This window comes from Diadema antillarum, unplaced genomic scaffold (assembly GCF_040938485.1).
Source record: "Diadema antillarum isolate AM-2024a unplaced genomic scaffold, OU_Dant_1.0 seq00000698_RagTag, whole genome shotgun sequence".
Taxonomy (NCBI): domain Eukaryota; kingdom Metazoa; phylum Echinodermata; class Echinoidea; order Diadematoida; family Diadematidae; genus Diadema; species Diadema antillarum.
In genome coordinates, this window is record NW_027271603.1 from 32,501 (window position 1) to 53,098 (window position 20,598).

Sequence of the window (20,598 nt, forward strand, 5' to 3'; positions counted from 1 at the left end):
CGATAGTTTTGCTAAAAACGACTTCACTACAGCCTAGATGAATAAGTGTTTACGTACGTGGACTACCACCGGTGTGATCAGTGATCATGTTCCTGTTTGTGAGTTTGAAAACGTTTTTCTCAACTTTCTGTTTTGCAAGTAAAATGCACCCTGTCGGTAGTGAGACTCTGCTTCGACCTAGACCTCTTCAAATGATATGAGGAGCTCAGATAAAACCAGGCTAGAGGCAAGCAAGACAACAGGTTCACCTCGGCAATGCGTGGGGATCGAAGGTCCGTAGGTACAGTGCAGTCCCCAGCTCCCAGCCAGTAGAGCCACGTATCCTGTGCAGCAGAAGGTCTCGGCCTGATTGAATTGAATTTAATCGTTTCATTTCCATTTTTACATTGCATTGTTGTTTACATATTGACACATAATATTACAGTAATATATCAGCTGGAATTGACAGAATATAGAGTATGGAAAGTTATGAAGTTATGTATACAAACGGAAATGGGGTGACCTAACTGCGACAGCCGCCACACGCAGTGTGGCGGCTGCGCCGTGCTCCCATAAAAGATCTTCATGTTGAACAAACGGGTGCCTTTGCGGCGCTATATTTCCTTAATTTTTCAACAGAAACTACTAGGAATACTTACATGGGTCGATGAAACCTAAATAACTATCATCGGCGACTGTTTGATGCATTTCATTGCTTGTGATGCACAAAATGATGTCTTATAAGCAGCTCACCGATGTTCACAGAATTCACAATCACTTGCACAAGCGCACAGAATACTTGGGAACTAACATAAGCGAAACTGCGGGGAAGCCGCCAGGACCGCGCCTGGCGGCGCGGTCTCCGGGGCTAGGGGTGACCCAACTAAAATTAAAAAAAAGCATACCGGTACTGCATAGCTTGTAAAATTTGTAGGTCTGACACCATGACGAGTAATTTAATACCGGGTATTCATAATTATGTACAGAGTAATTTAGAATATATATATACAGACTCCTGAAACATATTTACATAACTTGTACGTATTTACATCTTAAAGGTAGTAAACCTGAATGAGAAAGAGAGGGAGAGCTCAGAGAACGAGAGAAATAGAGGAAATAAAGTGAGAACCGAAGAGGAAGGGGTGCTGCGGGGATATGAGGGAGAGAGGGGGAAGAAAAAGAAAGAAAGAAAGGGAAAAAATAAACAGTGGAATTAAAATGAATAGGAATTCCACATGAATAATATACCATGTAAAAGTTGATATAAGATTACCTTAGATATAGGGTAAAAGTGTCCAGATATTTGGTATAGGATTATAAAGGCTAGTTACATCGTAACATATAACATATTTACTCAGAAGACTTAGAATCTAGTTTTAATTTGTATTTGAATGTTTTGAGGCTTGTGGTTTGTTGAAGAGAATAGGCTAAAGAATTCCAATATTTTGGTCCAGCGAAGACAAGTGTATTGTGTTTAAAGTTAGTTCTAATCTAATGGATGGCATGTGGTAAGAAGAAGACTGCCGAGTGTAGTAATTGTGTACTTGTTCATTCATAACAAAAAGTGACGAAATAACCTGTGGAAATTCAGAATCCTTCGAGCTGTACATAATGGATCCTAGAAGTTAGAGGGATTTAGGAAGAGCCAGCAGGCATGACTGTTTGTGATATTCCCCTTGTGTTTTCATAACTGAAAATGAATTTCTCTTTGAATTGATTCAAGAAAAAAAAAACGAAAGTGCAATGCATGAAAATAGTGCCTGAAGAGATGTCTCACTTTCATGATTTCAATCCCAGCCCAGTAGCAGAGTGCAGTACATTCCATTGTCTAAGATCTGTACCAATAATGTATTATGTATCATGCAGAATCCAAACTTTAGTACTCTTTACTGTGTACTGTAATTATGCCAGAGTTAGGTTGCTTAGTTTAATTTTAACACAAAGTTCAATTTCAATGAATAATAATAATAACAACAACAACAACAACAACAACAACAACAAAATGTGCAATGTCAGTGCCTAATAAAAATACAACTTTCAAATGAAAATTTGAGGTACTGCAAGATACTGGGAAAATCTTTTCCAATTGCAAGATCCTTCCATTTGAGCATGAAGCGTAATTAACAGAAAAACTGAGTTATTGTGTGATTTTCTTCTTCCTCCACACAGATTAATAGTTGATAGTATACAGCGACAGTAGAGGTCAACATGTTGGAGTCATACATCTCTCCCTTCCTTCTTGGGTATGTGGACAAGTACATCAAGAATCTGAAACCAGAAGACTTGCAGCTATCGCTATGGGGAGGGGACCTGGTGCTGAACAATCTGGAGCTCAGGTTGGATGCCTTGGAGCGGGACCTGAACCTTCCCCTTACGTTTGTCAGTGGCATCATTCATGAGCTCCGGATTCATGTCCCCTGGACAAAGATTGGCTACGAGCCAGTTGAAATCAGCATCAACACCATTGAATGTACCTTGAAGCTCAAAGATGCGGGGATGGACGACGGTGAGAGCGTTAGCTCCAAGTCGAGTGTGAGCACCAGCAAGAGCAAAGGGGAATCCAAGCCCAAACCCAAGGAAGCCGTCCAGGACGCGAGCCTCTCTCCCGGTTACGTGACATCTCTCATGAACCGAATGCTACACAATGTCAGGGTGTCCGTCAAGAACCTTATCCTCAAATATGTGGAGGACGATATCGTGCTGTCCATCAACGTGCAGTCCATTGAAACCTTTGCCACAAATAGCAACTGGGAGACGGCTTTCCTTGAGCTCTCTCTGCCTGAGCTGGTTCTCCGACGCGTCTGCAATTTCTCTGACATCACTGTCTGTCTGGACAAGCGTAGTGCCAGCGGAAAGATCGAAGTCTACCAGGAGCCAGTTGTCTTTCGCTGTGCGGTGAGCACGCGCGTGCACCTGACGTACAACAGCTTGAATGCCAAGCGTGTCGGTATTGTCAAAGTCAGCACGCACTGCGAGGAGCTCGAGATGTCCCTGTCGGACACGCAGCTTCCCATGTTCCTCAGGGTTCTTGAGCTAGTCCTGGCCCTCTACTATGGGACCATACAACAGTCTGATGATGAGAAGCAGGATCAAGGAGAAGTGAGCCAGGAGCAGGACCAGATGACTGGTGGAACAGCACCGGCTCCTACTGATGGTTTGTAGGATGTAGCAAACATTAAGTAGTCTGCCACAGTTCCTGATTTTTCTTACTTCCTTGTCCCCTCCATCTTGTTACTGACACGTGCTGTGCTACTATGACCTGCACACTACAATTCCCAGTAACCGTATATACGCTTGATTGTGGTAGTGTTCCCTGGAAATGCAGTAAAATGCATGGTCTTCAAAATAGTACACAAGACCAAGAGTCACAATTTACAGTCAAACTATAAAATGACACCAGTGTTTTGGCAGCCATGTGAAATACATTGCATTCTGCTAATTGTTAGCAAGATTGGTGTTTTTGAGTTGTGTAATATGGGACATATAGTGAGAGATCATGTGCCAGGATGTCAAAATGGGGTAAATATACAAAGTTTGTATACTGGTACAAAAGTACATACTTGGGCTGGGTACATGGAAGTAAAGAAAAGCCTGGTCAGTTAACATTAAATGTTGAGTGTGCAGTTCAGCATTTGATGCATCTCTTGATTGGTACAGTATGTAATTCCACATTTGTACATTGTAATAAAGTTCGAAACTGTAATTTAAAGTCTTAATCTTATCGACATACCACAATAAGTGTGTAGTGGTATAAACTCACATTTTGTGTGTGTATGTGTGTGTGTTTACAACTCATATTACCCATCACTGCATTCTGATTGTACTCCATATACTGACATGCATTAGTATTCATTTAGAGGGATAGGATTAAAAGCAGGTCAACAGTTAGATATAAATATTAATCTACCTCTGCTCCTTATGAAGCCCCCCTTGGTTTTCTTTCCCCTGCAGGGCAAAATTGATTTTTTTAGGAAGATTCTTCAATGCAATTGTTACTCCTTCAAAAATCCACCCCCTCCCCCAAAAAATGTCAGCAGATTCTGAGGAAGCCCCTGCCAATCTGGACCCATCCAACGGCTGGATGACCTGGGCGTGGTCCCTGGTGCCCGAAATCCTGACGTATGAGGACGAGGAGGAGAACGTGACGCGCCCAGCCAACTTGTACGGGGGCGGGAGACTCCAGAAACGTAGGGACCCCATCCTGTCTGTGGGGTTCTACTGTAACAGGGCTTCACTTGAATTCAAGGTAATCGACATACATGCTGTACTTGCACAGTTATCTATTTGAAATAATTCCCTTTCGGCATGGCCCGAACATCAAACCTTGCAGTACTTTGAAACGATTGACTGTTAATAGGACAGGTTGAAACAAACACTGCAGCAATAAAATCTGGCTCATTTTTCTGCCAAAATATTTTCTGTTGTGTTCTCATGGACATAAATTGTTATTAATATTGTGCGTGTTCTCAGTAAGCTGAAAGACTTCATTGGTAGTCAGATTCAGTAGTTAAATATGTTTAGCATGTACATACAACTAGCATATCTCTATTGATTACCAAGAATACATCAGTATTTTCATTTTGTATAACACCAAGGGATGACATTATTCAAGTATTCTTAGTATTAACCCATTGTTTACAAGAGCTGGTTGTACAATATGTCACATCTCTTGTAAATTGTGTAATTATAGAGGTCAGAATATCATCTCATTTAATTTGCATGTATGACTGTGACCAATCCACTGTTCTGGAAATACAACTTTATCATCCTTTACTTTGATTACAATGAAGCTGTTGTTGGTTTGTTTGCTAGGTTTTAATAGATTCATTCAAATCAACTTCATCATACTATAGAGAAGATTTTCACCTCAATGCCTTTTACATTTCCCAACTGACGATAGTCCCCTCACCATTTCCCCGTGTAGACAACAAACCCGAGTGGTGAACAGAGTCTGTACACTAGACCCAAGCTGAGCTTCCAGCGCACCTTGCTCCTGGAATTGGGAGGCGTCGCCATCGACGTCTTGATGAAAGGGGAACCGTTCTTTGCAGCGCAGCTGGGAATAAGTCAGGTCAGCCTGTCCGGCATTGGGTCTTGCCCCTGTGGAGTTGATGATCATGGCTCTAATGCAAGAATCCCAGAGGTACAGTAGTTACTGTTAGATGTTAGATTCAAGGGCCTTTTGAAATTTCATAATAATTAATCGAAGTGGGCACTGAGATTTTTGTACGTCTTTCTTTCTCTTCTTGCTTTTTCACAAAATGGTGTTGTTGTTTTTTTTAGATGATCCAAAAATGTATTGATTATTTCTAAATTGCTACCTACATTATCAACTTAAAATAAATAACAAATAGTTTATGTTCCATATTGATTAATTAAGTTTGTGTCCATCTTTTCCTGAAAAATATGCAGAAGTTCTTGAGGTCTCTTCATTTACAAGACTATGTTAACCAAGACTTTTTTTTTCAATCATCTAGTGTATAGTTATTTATAGATTTGTAGATGTACCCATGTACATGTGCATTTAATCAACTGCATATAACTTGGAAGGTAACATGGACTTGAATGGAATTGGAATGAAACATATTTTCTGTAGCTTGATTAGTATGAGGAGTGATGAGCATGTGTGAGAACTGATCAGTATGAGGGCAAAGTTATTGTGGCAAAAATGAATGACTGAAGATGAAGTTGAGGGCTGAATATCCATGCAAATGTAATGCAGTTACTTCTCTCTAGTCCGGTTCATTCAAAATTGTACATGCCTTATCCGATTGGGCCATAAAAACAGCAGAAAAGGGCAGAATATGTCAAAGAAAACATATGCTCTTGCTGAAACTGAATATGAATCAATGGCACATTGTTATTGCACCTGTGAACTGCAAATTGCTACCTTAAAGTTATAAATTCCTGTGTCTCTCTGGTAATGTAGGATCGAGATTGTTACATCACGTGCGGTGATAGGGACTACCGGGACAAGCGGGAAAACTTCATGTCCCAGTCGCTGTTTGACGGGAGCAGTCCGGAGAACAACCACCAGAAGACCATCTACATCCTGGACGGGGAACACCACCAGAATGTGTACACTGAGACAGGAGCCGTTGCCAGGTTTGGTGCTCTGTGGATGGACTACCTCTTTACATATGAGAAGCTCAGAGGGCCAGATGGTAAGGAGAGAAGAGTGCTTGAAGTCGCTCTATCATCCACTCTATGGAGTGAAGTTAAAGACCCGGTAGTGTGGGGAAAGAATGGTTGACCTGATTGAACAAATCGTCATTCGCTCTCCACTGGGGTGCATTCAAAAACCATGACTTAGTGCAGGCCTACAAACATAGAATTGCCTGTCAGCGAATATGTGCATCAAAGGATGTGCTCATTGGTAACGTTTGACTCCAGTTGAGATTCTGTGGCTGTGTGTGTGTGTATACAAATTACGTAGTGATCAGTGTTAACCCTAACTAGGCCGGGCTATTTAAGTAGTTGATAGAGCCGGGGGGGGCCTCCCAGGCCCCCCCTCCAGATCTCGGCCGTCGACCGCGCGATCGCGACGAAAATTGGCACACACATTGCCTATGATGTAATCTAAAATATCATGAAGTTAATTTTTCAAAAAAATCATCATTTATGCTAAATTATGCTAATTTATGCATGATGATGAAAAAAAATTGTGATATCAGAAAAAATTCTTAAGTATTTTATTGTTTTTTTTAATTTCTTATGTATTGCTTTGTTTTTTCGACTTTATGTTTTTCATTGTTTTATCGATGAAATTTGTCCGCGACATCGCTCCAAACAAAAAAATATGTTATTCATTGATTTTAATCAATAAAACACCAAAATAATCATGCTTTTATGAAATTTGCCAGTAAGCACAGTTTGCATTGAAATTGTACACGAATTAACGTTTTTGAGCAATTTTTGGTCTGACATGCATGTACATATTTATGCGTAACTTCGGAACCGCGCGCCTGGGCGTCGCAAATTTGGTGTCAAAAGATGCGGGAGACTCGAAAGAAAAAAGTCATGAAACGTCGCGGCGATAGCTTTTTGCGATTGCGCTACATCGCGCGGAACGTCGAGGGGGGGGGCCTCGGAGGCCCCCCCCCCCCCCCCGGCCTAGTTAGGGTTAAAGCTGTACACAGTTCGTTACGGGTATTCCCGAATATATCAGAGTCAAGCCAGCTTTCCCATTGCTTGGTATCCTCACACTACCGTGTCTTTACTGAGACAGTTCTCTGAGCGAGACAGCTACAATGGGTGTAGACATTGGAAGGGGAGATCAGTGACAGTTATTGTAAGCTTCAAGAGATCAATGTGAGACCTCTAATAAAATATAAAGTAATATTATGACACATCAATGTGAGCTATGATGGTACAATTGTACTTCATTGAGTGGACCACACAGTGTTTTAATAAGCTAACAAAGTGGAACCTCTCTCTCTTGCTTTGCATGGATCTTTTCAATCTCAGGATTACTGCTTTTGCCAAGGTCGACAGGACACAAATACTATTTGTTCTTTATTTGACATCATCTAGGAAACATTTCACGGCCTTGTAAGTCTACAGTCGTCAAAACTTGGAAGTTTTAAGTGGTGTGTTATAATGTCGTCGGCCTCATGCCAAAAGGGCACTAATAGTGTACAAACTGTATGGTGTTAAGGCCCTTTTGGCATGAGGCCGACGATGTGCAGTTGAGTCAATTTGACTGTTCAAAGGCACACGTCAAGTGCATTTTGTATATCATGTCTCATTCTTTGCAGGTAACGACAGCTCGAGTCGCTCCTCCCATCACAGTGACACTGATCCCATCTTCAACGCTAAGGAAACGTCGTGGAAACGGTTCGTCATCGCTCCAGCCTCCATTACGCTGAACAGCTCTCTTGTGTATCGCATTCAGCAAGTAACATACTATGGCGGTAACCATGACTACGAGCCGTACAGCACTCCAAAGCCAGGTTGGTTTGTAGAATGACCCATTCAACTTTACTGTTGTAAGTGTTCCATGCATCTATTGCCTGTCTGTGTACAAACATTGGATGGGGAAGTCTTGATCCGGCCCTATGGATCTCTCTGTGGCTTAATCAGGGTGTACCAAGATTGTCTTAAATGGAATGAGGCAGTGTTTTGCTTTGACGCAGTAATGATTAGGGCATTGGAGTTATGTGGAAAACTGTGAGAAGCTGAGAAACTGGGGGATCCTAAGTATAATGCCTTTATTTGAATTTCTTTGATGGACTGAGTATGAATCAAGAGTTTACTTGTGACAAGGATGAATGATAGATGATGTCTGCAGAGCAAGTTTACATAGTTTACTTCTAAGTCTCCAGTAACCAGGGTACCAAATAATCAGATTTACCGTATTTGCTTGTTATGCCTCCGCCACGAAGTGGTGCTGGAGGTATTATGTTTTCGGGTTGTCCATGCGTCCATAATCAATTTTGTGGACAGCGTAACTAAAAAAACGGTTTAAGGTATCCTAATGAAACTTGGCATGTATATGTATGAGTGGGCAAAGTTGTGCCTATCAACTTTTAAATGAACATGCTCAAGGTCAATGGTCAAAAGGTCAAGGTCAAATGGTCAAAAGGTCAAGGTCAAATGCTCAAAATCTCACTATTTCCCCATAGCCATGCAATGTCTGAAAGTATTTTCTTGAAACTTAGTTTATACATGTGCTACAAAGGAAAGATTCTCCAGAGAGAGCTTCGGGTTATGAGGTCAAAGGTCAAAGATTAAGGGTCAAGTCAAAATGCTGAAATTTCAGGTTTTTCTCCATATCTTGGAAATGGTTCAAGATATCTTCATGGAACTTAGTATATATGCATGCACTGACTGGCAGTGATTATTTAGGGAATTTGGGGGTCATGGGTCAAAGATCAGGGGTCAACTCCTCTAAATGTCATTATTTCCCTCATATTTATGCAATGCCTGCAGGATTTTTCTTGAAACTTGATATATACATGTATTAATATTACCCAATAGAGATTCTGTGGGAAGTTTCTTGCCAAGAGGTCAAAGGTCAAGTGAAAGCGCTAGCTTTCACTTTTTCCTCCATATCTTGAAAGTGATTCAAGGTATCATCATGAAACTTGGTACATATATATGCATGTTCTCCATGACAGTGATTCTCTTGGGAACTTTAGGGTCATAAGGTCACAGGTCAAGGGTCAAAGACCAGGTTTAGGTGCTAATATTTTGCCATTTAATACTGAAATTACAGTATTTCTCCATACTTTGAAAATTACTCAATGCATAAATTTGTAAAAGGGTCAAAAGTCAAGTAAAAATCCTCAAATCCCCAAAGACCTGCGCTCTTTGACGAATTAGCCATTCATCCAAATAAACCTTGTTCAAGGAAAGTGAACATTCAGCACATTTGTGACAAATCTGTCATTTTAATTTTTTGCCAATTATGTTAAACTGTCATCACACATTGTCAAGACATTGTACTATAGACCTAGTAAGAGAACCATGCATTATGGCGGAGGCATACCAGTCGCCATTGTGACATTTCTGGTTGTTGCTATTTTTGTGTGTGTGTGTGTGTGTGTGTGTGTGTGTGTGTGTGTGTGCATTTTGCTGTTGTTATCATCTGACCCTGAAAATTGGTGATTTAACAGATCTACTAGTTGATATCGTGATTTTCTTACTACCACAGAAATAATTGATGAGACACGGCCTGTCCCAACCCAGGAGCAAGTCTCTGGATTGGAGGAGTTTGTTCCACTGAGACACACCCACTTAGCAGTATTAGGGTTAGAGGTCAGAGTACACATCGCCGAGCATGGTCCGTATGACCCCACCGGGACTTCTGAGGTATGCAACTAAATTACCCAATTTGCATTTCTCGTTCTGTAACATTTTTTTTAAACAGTTTGAGTCATTTCTCGTTCTGTGACATTTTGTCCTTTTTTTTTAACAGTTTGAATGGCTAATCTAATTTTTTTTTTTCACCATAACCTACCTCTTTTGACAGCACAAAGAATTGTAAAGACATTAAGATTTTTCAAGGAGTGCTTAGTGGGTTTGCAGGATGCAACATTCATTTAGTTTCTTTATCATTAATTTCATCAATTTGATTGAAAGACCTGGCTGCATGACTGAAGAAGACCAAGCACATAACAGTTTTGAAAGCCGTGTATGTGTGTAAACCTTAATCAGTGTCAAGGATTTTGAGAGCTGAGATCTGTGCTTGTTCTTGTCAATGAACTGTTTTTATCTTTTCTCTAATTCATTACTTGTCTGTATAATGCAGATCTATGTCATAATTACCTGTTTTACCAGTTAAACGTGCATGTGTGATTTCATATCACAAATTACTTTATTCCATGTACCCTGTTGTTCCATCTGATTCTGTAGGAGAGATTTCCTGTAGTCCCACCTACTGACACCCCTGTTGTGAAAGTCACATGCCAGAGGTCAGACTTTCAAGTGACCGTGCCAATGTATGCCAGAGTTCTGGTGAAAGCAGCAAGCAAGGTCCTACATCCCAGCAGTGCCCTTATGCACTACTGCTACTCTCACACCAGTCTGAAGGTATTCTATGCAGAAATATTTTGAATCATTGAATTAATGAAATACTGTAAACTGTAAAATTGTACCGTTATCCAAAATTGCGTGCTCTGCAGGAGTTTGAAAATATGCAGGGTCTAATTCTGTTTTTTTTTTTTTCAAAATCTCTGGAGATGCATTGTCAAGATTATCTGTTTTTCAGCAAAATCCACTCCCTATTTCAATTTGATAGCAGTCATTGATTAGAATATCAAAGTGGCCTTTGAAACACCTTGAAAATAGTAGAAAATGCATATAGAATATGTAGAATAGTAGAAAATGCATATAGAATATGCATGTTTTATTTTTAAATGACAGGATATTATTATTATGGTATACATAGTAATGCATAGTGAGATATGCTGAATCAACAGATTATACTTGAAAAAAAAATCACGTTAAACCTTAATTACCCACTATTATGATTGCTTAAGTTGATTAGTTTTGGAATTCAGTAAAGGCTAACAGTGACATTTTTTAAGATTGCATATTATTATTATTGACTCTTCCAGTTCATGAAGGTCTTGGTAATGTTTTCAGGAGAGAGAAAAAATGGAACTATATCCACAAGTGGTATGTGGAGAGTACTCAGTAGTAGAGTCAAGATGCCATTAATTTTGTGCATGTAGGCTGTGTCTCAGTTATTGTTGCAATTTGAGTCAAAAGACATACTACACATACATGCCAACTAAATGGACGTCCTCAAACACAGGGGTAATTAAAACCTGTTATCAAAGGAAATTCATTGCAGAAAGACATTGTATGTAATACTCTCTTATCAGAAAGCAAGCCATTCATAGAAGACATTGAATGAGCATGACAGTAGCAACGTTGTGATTGTGACATGCAAGCGAATTTGGCTGGCTCATTCATGATTTGACACAAAGTCTTCTTTTGTTCCCTCCTAGGTGTTTGGTCTACAGGTCGGTCTGACCACAGACCCTACCCCCACTGGCCCCGCACCTCCCTACCATCCCCTGCTCCAGCCCTTCAGCTTCGCCGGTCTCTCCAAGTCTCTGTGTATGCAGATGTACTGGTTAGTAGTCTTTTCTCCAAGTTTAAAATTCACCAACACCAACCGTGATTAACCCTTTCTATGCTAATGAGTGAAATGTCTACAAATTTCACATACATGCATTCGTATGGACAGGAAATAATGTGGCACCTAGAGGGTTAATGAAAATGAAACCTTCTGTGTGTTCATCATTAGGGTTTTTAATTAGGTGTAAAAAACGTGCTTTGGGTTTTACAAAAGTTGCATCTTCTGCCCAGAAGTTTGAGAAATAACACACACTGTGCCCTACATTTGTTTGGTATTATGAGAGAGAAGGTGCATGCTGTTCAAGGCATCAATGCTAAATGATTGTTTTCTGGAAAATGGCGTGAACAGCAGAAAAGTTTCAGAAAATAGTAACGCTATTGCTAAAAATTGGTATAATTGTTAAGCAGTGCTGTACAGTGAATTAATCAAATCAAGTAAATCAAAACAGTTTTGGAAAAATTTGGCATTTCTTTCACAGTACAATGTAAGCATGCATGAAATAAAATGCATACATGTTATGTTTTGACAGCAAAAACCTTTATACCGTAAGTTTTGAAGGCATAGTATCGTCTTTTTGTTTTGTTTTTGGTTAAACAAAAGCAATAGAAAGTCATTTGGAATGCCTTTGTCCTTGTCTGACTTTTTGAAATGCACAACCTTCATTCATTTTGTGCAAGTTTTTGTCACTGTAGTAGTCTACTGTTAACATACATAACATGTCTATTCAACCATTCAGAACAAACCTAAGGTACATTATCTCTCAAATACAGCTGTAGAGATGTCCATGACCAGTTATGTTCATATAGTAAATCTCAAATGAACACATATGCCAATCAGTAAAACCTTTATCTGTGTTTACGCAGAAGCTTCCTTTGTGCAAAGTTTGAAATTTCTGTATAATAATAATGTTGCATGTACAGGTGTGCTTCTGTCTTTTCAATGCATGTTTTTGACTTGACTGACTTTCCACAGGACTGATCCAAGTTTAGTGAAGTCAGAAATGATGCTTGAAGTTCCTGCTGTGGGGCTAGACTTGACCAAGGCTCAACTGCTGCTTCTGTTGGCTATACAGAAAAGCTGGATGGGTAGAAATTGCACAAATGCCTGGCTGCAGGAGACTAGCTTGATGGAGGATGTATATTCAAACCCAGGTATGAGAGATGAAAACAGGCTTGCAGAGGAATGGGTGTTGAATGTCTACTTCTTCCTCACGTCATTCCCCAGGATTTTTGTGTTCATTTATTTGCATGGACAGCTTATTTCAGCATAATTTATGACGCCAGAGATTTCAAAATTTCTAATGTTCTTTCTGCTTTAGTAGGGAATACGAATGAAATTCTTGATGCCAAATATTAAAAAAGAAAGATGGTTCACCTTTTTCATGAAAGGAAGGGAAACAAATGATGCAAAACTTTGGAAAATATTTCATTGTGTAGTCATCAAGGATGATTATTCTCTTGATCCCTGGCTCTAGGACCTTCTGTTCCTCAGTTCCTTCTGTTTTTCTGTTTGTCAAGGACAAGCTGGTGTCTTAGTCTCCTTGTCCAGTCTGGAGATGAGATATGCCACTAATGATGATGTCAAAGCTGTGACAGGTAGCATTGGCCAGTTTCAACTTTCACTGAGAACTCCTGGTGAGTAGCCTATGAAATCTGATACTTTTAGAACATGTGCATCTTGCATGAAAACTGTATGCAAGAAATAGATATTGATTTAAAAAAAAAGTTTTCATATGATCTGTTCCTAATTTTGCCATGACTAGTTTTCTTTTTGCACTTTTGAGACAAGTAGAAAGTGTGAGAGGAGAACATTTCATTGCATGAGTATCACTCAAATTGTGATGTACGGGTTTTTTATGCATTCTTGACATGAGGTATCTTTGTTGATTTCACTGCGTGTGTTGTGTTCACTAGGTGATGCTGTACCAACTCCAGTATTCCAGGGACCACTGCAGACAGACAAGCTACACCTGACAACCAGTATGACACACCCGCCAACCAACACCAGTGGTATGAGCTCCAGGAGCAGCGATACAAGTCTTTTAACATTTACAGTTCAGCTCCCACAGAAAGACAGCAAAGCAGGTGGGTGCTTGAAGACATTCAACAGATCTCTTTGACCAGTGCTAGAACATTGTACATGCACATAGCCTAGTTGATACACCATATTTTTAGTGAGTCTAATTTTCACATACTGTAAAACATGATATTTTCGTGACATGAAATTTTCACAAGTTGCCTCTAACCTTCAATGCATACAGTATAATGTAGACAAGAACTTTCACATGCATTTTAATTTCGCGAATCTTGGCTCTCGCGAAATTCGCGAAATTAAAATGCACGTGAACATTCCTCATTTTACAGTATCATGAATTCCCGACAGTTTGCTAGTGGTAAAACTTGCGATTGGGAAGTAAAGTAATGAACAGAGAAATGTTTGCATGCACATGGCATTCATATCAAGATCAGAGTTCATATTTTCAAATGTTGTTCAATTTGCAAATAGCTCCCGACTGGTTAAATTCATGTAAATAAAATCCTCACGAAATATATGGTGTTTATAGTATATGTACGGTGATCAAAGTGTGCACTCAAGAAAATGTTCTGGTAATTGCTTGGTGTGTAACGTGGCATTGGAGGTTATCATGGGGTGTTAATGCTTGTGTGTGTGTGTGTGTGTGTGTGTGTGTGTGTGTGCTGTTAGAGGGGCTTGTTTGTGTGTAATTGATAAAAACATTGAATTCAATGTAGTCAAACACTCCTACAGTGACCACTCTGGGGAAACATAAGATGTGGTCATTACAGACAGGTTTGATACAGTAGCCAGTGTGATAAGAATAGATTCTATCTGCAGTGACTGCTCAAGGGAAACATAAGATGCGGTCATTATACACAGGTTTGATGCTTTAACATTGTATAAGATTCTGTCTTCAGTTACTGCTCAAGGGAAACATAAGATGTGGTCATTATAAACATGTGGTCATTGTAGACAGGTTTGGTGCAGTAACCATTTCTATAGATATTATCATTGTCCTGTATGAGTATACGTACACCATGATACAAAGTATGTATACACCAAAATGAAGTCATTTGTGTAAGCTAATTGTCTTTCCATTTACCCCAGGTGTAAAATGTTACAGGAGAATTTGTTTGATGCAATGTCTATGATGAATAATAGGATAGATTGTTCTTACCATGACTATTTCCAGTAAAGTCACTCTCATTCTCTCATCAGATAATGAAAAGAAAATAATTTTTCTCTTATCCCCCTCCCCTCCCCCAACCCTTGTCTATTCCCATCCAGGTTCTCTTGGATGTGTGTTAGTGAAGTTGGAAGGAACGGCGTTGTGTCTCGACCCAGCCCTCTACACATGGCTGCTCTACCAGCCAGCCAGGAAGGTGTTGGCCAGTCCTCCAAAGAATGCCACTCATAGCTCACACAGGAACGAACCAACAGGAATCAAGGTGCCATACAAGCGGTCTTCATCTCAAGGCAAGTTCATCAGAAATTGCATTCAAGCTAAATGCATGTGAAGTGCCATTAATTTGGTTAATGATTATCAGTCCTTAAATTTCTGTGGAATAATTATACATTATTTCAATACACTAAAATCAGCTGAAGATGTTGTATTGGAACCACAGAGAGATGAAATATGATGAAATGCCAAGTTATGAGTAGACATCAATACACTGTATGTTTGGATACTTATGGTTAATAAGAATAGATTTAGGACAAACCTGATAGACCCAACTTTGTCACATTCACTCTCTGGTACAGAAAGGGTTCATGGAGGAGTTTTTCCTTGATATTTTTATTGGGACTACCCAAACAGGGCAAACACAGGCTTATGGCAATGACTTTATTTTGGAAGAATGAAAGCCCGAAACTCAGTATCATTGTTATCATTTTCACAAAGTTTTCTGCATTGTTCTGTTGCATTTAATTTTGTCATTTTGTTATCATTTAGGCTCAGGGATACCTAAGGCACCAAAGAATGGTTCTAGGTTCAGCAGGCAAAAGTCTGTGACAGCAACTCCACTGAATGAGGACACTGAAGCCGAGGCAACTGAAGCTAGCAGTCAAGCTTTCCCAGTCATTGACCTTATAGTCAGACTCAGAGATCTTGTGTTTCAGGTATAGTAGAAACCTCTCAGCTCTATTTTATGATAGTTTGTCATTATGTGTGGGATTGAGACTAATTTTAAAGGCAACTTAATCTTTAATGTATTCTGATAACATGAACAATATACATCACAAATACATTGATGACATATATATATATTTTTTAATCCACTTTGCAGTTCTTTTTACAACAGTCGGGTTGTTCATAATGCTGAATAGTTTGAAAAGTGTTAATTTATTTCAATATTACATATGTAGGCTGACAACTCTTCTTTGTCTCAGCAAGGGAATTGACTTAAATGTGACATCTTCATTTGTGACTTGGTATGTATGCAACACTGGTGAATATTTAATTATGTCCCATTTGAAAATTAGCTACAAATCTCAGCTCTTACTGAAGCAGAACCAAGATCAATAAACCTCACAAACGTTTATAGAAAATGCCTGTCTGTATGAAATGTGCTGTGGGGTAGAATTACCTTCAACAGCACACCCACAGCCACAGACACACACATACCAGGTACACACATAAACAAACACCTTTTCAATACTGAGTACAATTACTTTCTTATCCTCTGAGGATACTTGGACCATGGACCTACTACACATGGACATTCATCGCTCGTTAATTAATTCGTGCACCTGTTTCTGTCAAAAGTGTCACAAAAACATTTTGAACATGCTTTCCAGCTCTGATCCAGTGTTGTCCACCGACAGCCAGCCTGGATAAAAACAAGACGGCGCTTTGAGAAATCTAAAAACTACATGCGCAGAAGATAATAACTCTCTTAAATCAAGAGAAATGCATGTGCAGTTGTAGTGTATATTACGAAATCATCGCTAAAGCAATTTCATTTACGAAATACAGGTACTTTACAAGAAAAAGCAAATAATTAGACAGGCTGACTATGCTTTGTAATCTATTTTTCCCCATTTGTCGCACATTGTTTCAGAGTAAACATGGAAAGGAACAGTAAAGGACATGCTTGTCTCGCCATTCAGGGGCATTACATACATGGCCGCAAGTGTCCGCTTCAGTAATTACCAATTTTGTGACACAAAATTTGTCCTTGTTTGAGGTTTGCTGCTCCCCATCATTGGTGTTTATTCAAAGGCAGTTGAGTCTGAAAAGGCACCTCAGCCAAATAGGACCGAAATGAGGGAAACAGTTCTTTTGACAGTGACGATGCACGATTACACAATCGTCATTGTCCAAACGTCTGAATGTACTCATTAAGATGCACATATTCAGGTGGCAGTGGTGAACATTGGATCAAAGAAAGACCTCCGTTCATAGTCCATATCTGTAGTAGGTCCATGCTTGGACTGACCTAGAATAACTGAACATTCAGGACAGAGAATTCTATTTTTGTTGTACAGCATGTAATGTGTTGCTTATGAAAGTGAAACATATAGGAAGTGTAAGGAATGATTATAACTAAATTTATTTTTGACCTCCCCCATTCATTTTGTAAAACCCAGGAAAAAACAAAACAGCAACAATCCAAAACACTGCCTTTATTTCGGTTTGTCGCTTCTATTCTTTTTTCATCTAGGTTGACATTGAACCCTGTATCATTGCCTGCCCCACCGAGCACATGGACAACATTCAGTCACCTACCACTACCATCCCACAATGCATCATTGGTTTGGCCAATCCGGGTCAGAGGTCAGATGGCCAGTCCGTTTTAGTGATCTGTGTGCCTTGCCTGTCTGTCCACAGCTCTGGTCACAAAGCGGTCGACCCGGCCAAAGACATTCCGCTCACTAGAATGGATCTCCCACAGGAACTAGGTACCTGTTACAAAGTACTTTGGTGGAACAAGATATAATGATTAGATTTTAGTTTTTCCCTTGTGTCATGTCCTGTAGGAGTGAGAGCTATCATTGATGCATTGTAAACTTCAGAGGTCATAATATGTTTCACATGCCTTATGGGGGGTGTTTCATAAAGCTGCTCGTAAAGTTACGAGTGACTTACGAGCGACTGGTGATCAGTTCTTGTGCTGAATTATGGAAATTCTGATAAGTATGGCACATCAGAACTGATCACCAGTCGCTCGTAAGTTGTTCGTAACTTTACGATCAGCTTTATGAAACAGGGCCCAGTTCTGCTTCTGGAGAGGTAGGTAGCATAAAAGCAAACATGAGATCATGACATTTGTAGAACATTTCACCATACTATGGGAAATGAGGCAGTTAAACAGTGTGTGGCCCATTCCATATGTTTGTTTGTTTGTTTGTTTGTTTGTTTGTTGTCAGTGTTCTTTATGGGGGGGGGAGGAGGGGGGAGGGGGAACATGTAATGAGGCAGTACCATGAGATTTACACTTACATTTCTGTCCCTATTGGGGGGGGGGGCTATTTGGGAAGTATTATAACAATGCATGGTGCAATTCATCAATGGGTGCAAAGTTCTTCAAAATACTTCTGTATTCTTCAAACTGATGCAAAAACATAGGCAGTGGTTTGCATAGTCTCATAAAGCAGGATGATACTTTACAAATATTCATGTGGGAGAATTTTTTTTTTTTTTTTGAGGGGGGGGGGGGATGGGGATAAATCTAAGAAAACAAGACTGTCTTTTCACAGATGCTTTCTTTCTTCTTTTTTACTTGCTTTCAAGCTAGGCACCAAGTTATTATTCCAGTGCCATGCTTCATTCTACAAAAAAAAAAAATAATAATAATGATAATGATAATAATTATCTGAGTATCTCAATTACTGTTTTCATCATTCTTTTTGTTATGAAAGTTTTACTTCCCAATTTGTTCTTGTCCTGTCAGGTGAGAAATTCCCATGGACCATCAAGGCAGCCAACCTGTCAATCTACACCGTCCACCCTGGTCACCATGTCCACTACATGCTGAAGCCCATGGCTGTCTCCACAACTCTGGCTCTGACCGTCGACCAGCAGCCTCCCTCATGTGCAGCTGACCACCAGCCCACCCTGGGGCTGGGCATACACACCGATATGCCATCAGTGGTCATCAAGTGCTCCTGCAGCCAGGTATCTTAGACCATATGCACCCATTCCTGTGACACCTTGCCCAAAAATATATGTTTTATTACAATAATGTATTCACTTTTACTTCATATGATTGACATAATCATACCTTTTTTTTAAGAGTGCATATTGATCTATTTTTATTTCTGTAGGTCAGACTGAAGTAATTTCGAATCTGCACAATTGTATATTGATATCCCGCTCACTATCAATGTATGTGTGTTTTTATCTATCCATACATCTATCTAAGTATATGTCCGTCTATATCATCTATCTATCTATATATCTTTCTATCTATCTATCTATCCATCTATCTACCTAATTTCTGTTTACCTATATACCTCTCTTCATGCATGTTAGCTTATACTTGAAATGTAACTTCAAACCCGTATGTATTCATAGCATTTAATCTGTAGATTTTCTTGTTTTTTGACGGTGTGTTCAATCATTGTGTTCTGTTTTCTCCCATTCCTGTGAACTTTTAATTCTTCAGGTCACTCTGCTGTCCACTCTCCTCCACTCCTTCACATCGAGGCAGACCAAACTTCTCCAAGCCTTCTGGTTGGTGGAGCTGCAAACCCCAACCCACCCTCCCTCACAGCCATCCAGCCCCAAGCAGGGCGGGGACTTCGCACTGACCCCACCTTCCCCGTCCAAATCCGTGCCCCACCCCCCGGCAGCCAGCAGCCAGGCTTCCTCGGGGCAGCCGGACAGCACCTTAGAGATGGAGAGTGAGTCGGTCCAGAGTGCCACCCTACACTCCAGCCGCCAGGATGGGGACGGACCGGCGGGCAGGGAGAGAGAGGGGGGCGGGGTGAAGACGTCCGTCTGGGTACAGTGGACGCTGCACAAACTCTCGCTGGTCCTGTACGGGAAGAAACAGAAGACCGGAATGGCTCAGGATGAACTTGGTAAGGTGTCATAGGGAAAGCAAGAAATGATAGTAGGAACTCTGACTGACGAAAATTGGAATCTGGCAATCAGTTTCTTCAATATTCCATTTGGAAACTATTTTGAAATAAAAACACATTAATTTTTTGCTTGTCGTAGTGGTGTGTGATATCATTTTGGACCATTGACTTCAAGGTTGGGGTATAAATGTTATGATACTTGTAGTTTTCTGTATGTTCACTAGTCCTGTAGTATTAGTGAATTTGCTGTCATAATGCAGACCAGTTACCTTTTACCATAGCATGTGCTACCAAAGCCCTTAACTGCTGTGGCAGCTGTGAGCTATTTGAAGTGCTTGCTCAATTGTCATGACTGTCTTTGAATTTTTAAACACATGAATTCATCTCACCTGGCCAATCCTGAAAAATTAGCAGTCCTTGTGTGAAAATTTCCACTATCACAGTAGATTTATTTCCACTTAAGCCCCAATGGGGGCTAGTACTACACATTTTTATATCTTCATCTTTACCAGCAAAACCAGTGCACACTATAGATACAAAAACTCCAGCCTTCCATCAGAAATGAAAGTATAACGATGCTTTGAATATTGCTCTCTGAAGAGTCATCATGATTTGTTGTTGATTATTGGTGATTTTCTGTTGATAGTGAAAGTGTGTGCAGACATGGAGGATCTAGCAACAAGCATCGACATCCAAGACGTCTACTCCAAGGTCACCTGCAAAGTTGGAGTTCTTAATATCTTTCATTTCATCAAGAGGTATGAAGTCACAGAAAGTAATAATGATGATGATGATGATGGTGATGATGATGATAATGATGACGATGATGACGATGGTGAGGATGATGACGATGATGATATGATGACGATGGTGATGATGATGACGATGATGATATGATGATGATGGTGATGATGGTGATGATGATATGATGATGGTGATGATGATGATGATGACAATGATGATATGATGATGATGCTGATGATGATGAT

At 40.0% G+C, this 20,598-nt stretch overlaps 1 protein-coding gene across 1 annotated transcript in view; it reads left to right on the top strand.

Moving 5' to 3' along the window:
• The first annotated feature begins 53 nt into the window (after nt 1-53).
• Nucleotides 54-20,598, top strand: part of LOC139737669 (intermembrane lipid transfer protein VPS13B-like) — a 66,541-nt gene continuing 45,996 nt past the window's right edge. The window contains exons 1-18 of the mRNA XM_071648345.1: nt 54-98; nt 2,149-3,133; nt 4,017-4,225; nt 4,904-5,122; nt 5,909-6,143; nt 7,737-7,931; nt 9,635-9,792; nt 10,336-10,512; nt 11,436-11,563; nt 12,542-12,720; nt 13,087-13,203; nt 13,483-13,653; nt 14,873-15,061; nt 15,537-15,703; nt 17,248-17,485; nt 18,478-18,701; nt 19,192-19,609; nt 20,256-20,367. Coding sequence (XP_071504446.1) covers nt 2,188-3,133; nt 4,017-4,225; nt 4,904-5,122; nt 5,909-6,143; nt 7,737-7,931; nt 9,635-9,792; nt 10,336-10,512; nt 11,436-11,563; nt 12,542-12,720; nt 13,087-13,203; nt 13,483-13,653; nt 14,873-15,061; nt 15,537-15,703; nt 17,248-17,485; nt 18,478-18,701; nt 19,192-19,609; nt 20,256-20,367 — 4,082 coding nt within the window. The 5' untranslated portion in view covers nt 54-98; nt 2,149-2,187. The remainder of the gene's footprint in view (nt 99-2,148; nt 3,134-4,016; nt 4,226-4,903; nt 5,123-5,908; nt 6,144-7,736; nt 7,932-9,634; nt 9,793-10,335; nt 10,513-11,435; nt 11,564-12,541; nt 12,721-13,086; nt 13,204-13,482; nt 13,654-14,872; nt 15,062-15,536; nt 15,704-17,247; nt 17,486-18,477; nt 18,702-19,191; nt 19,610-20,255; nt 20,368-20,598) is intronic.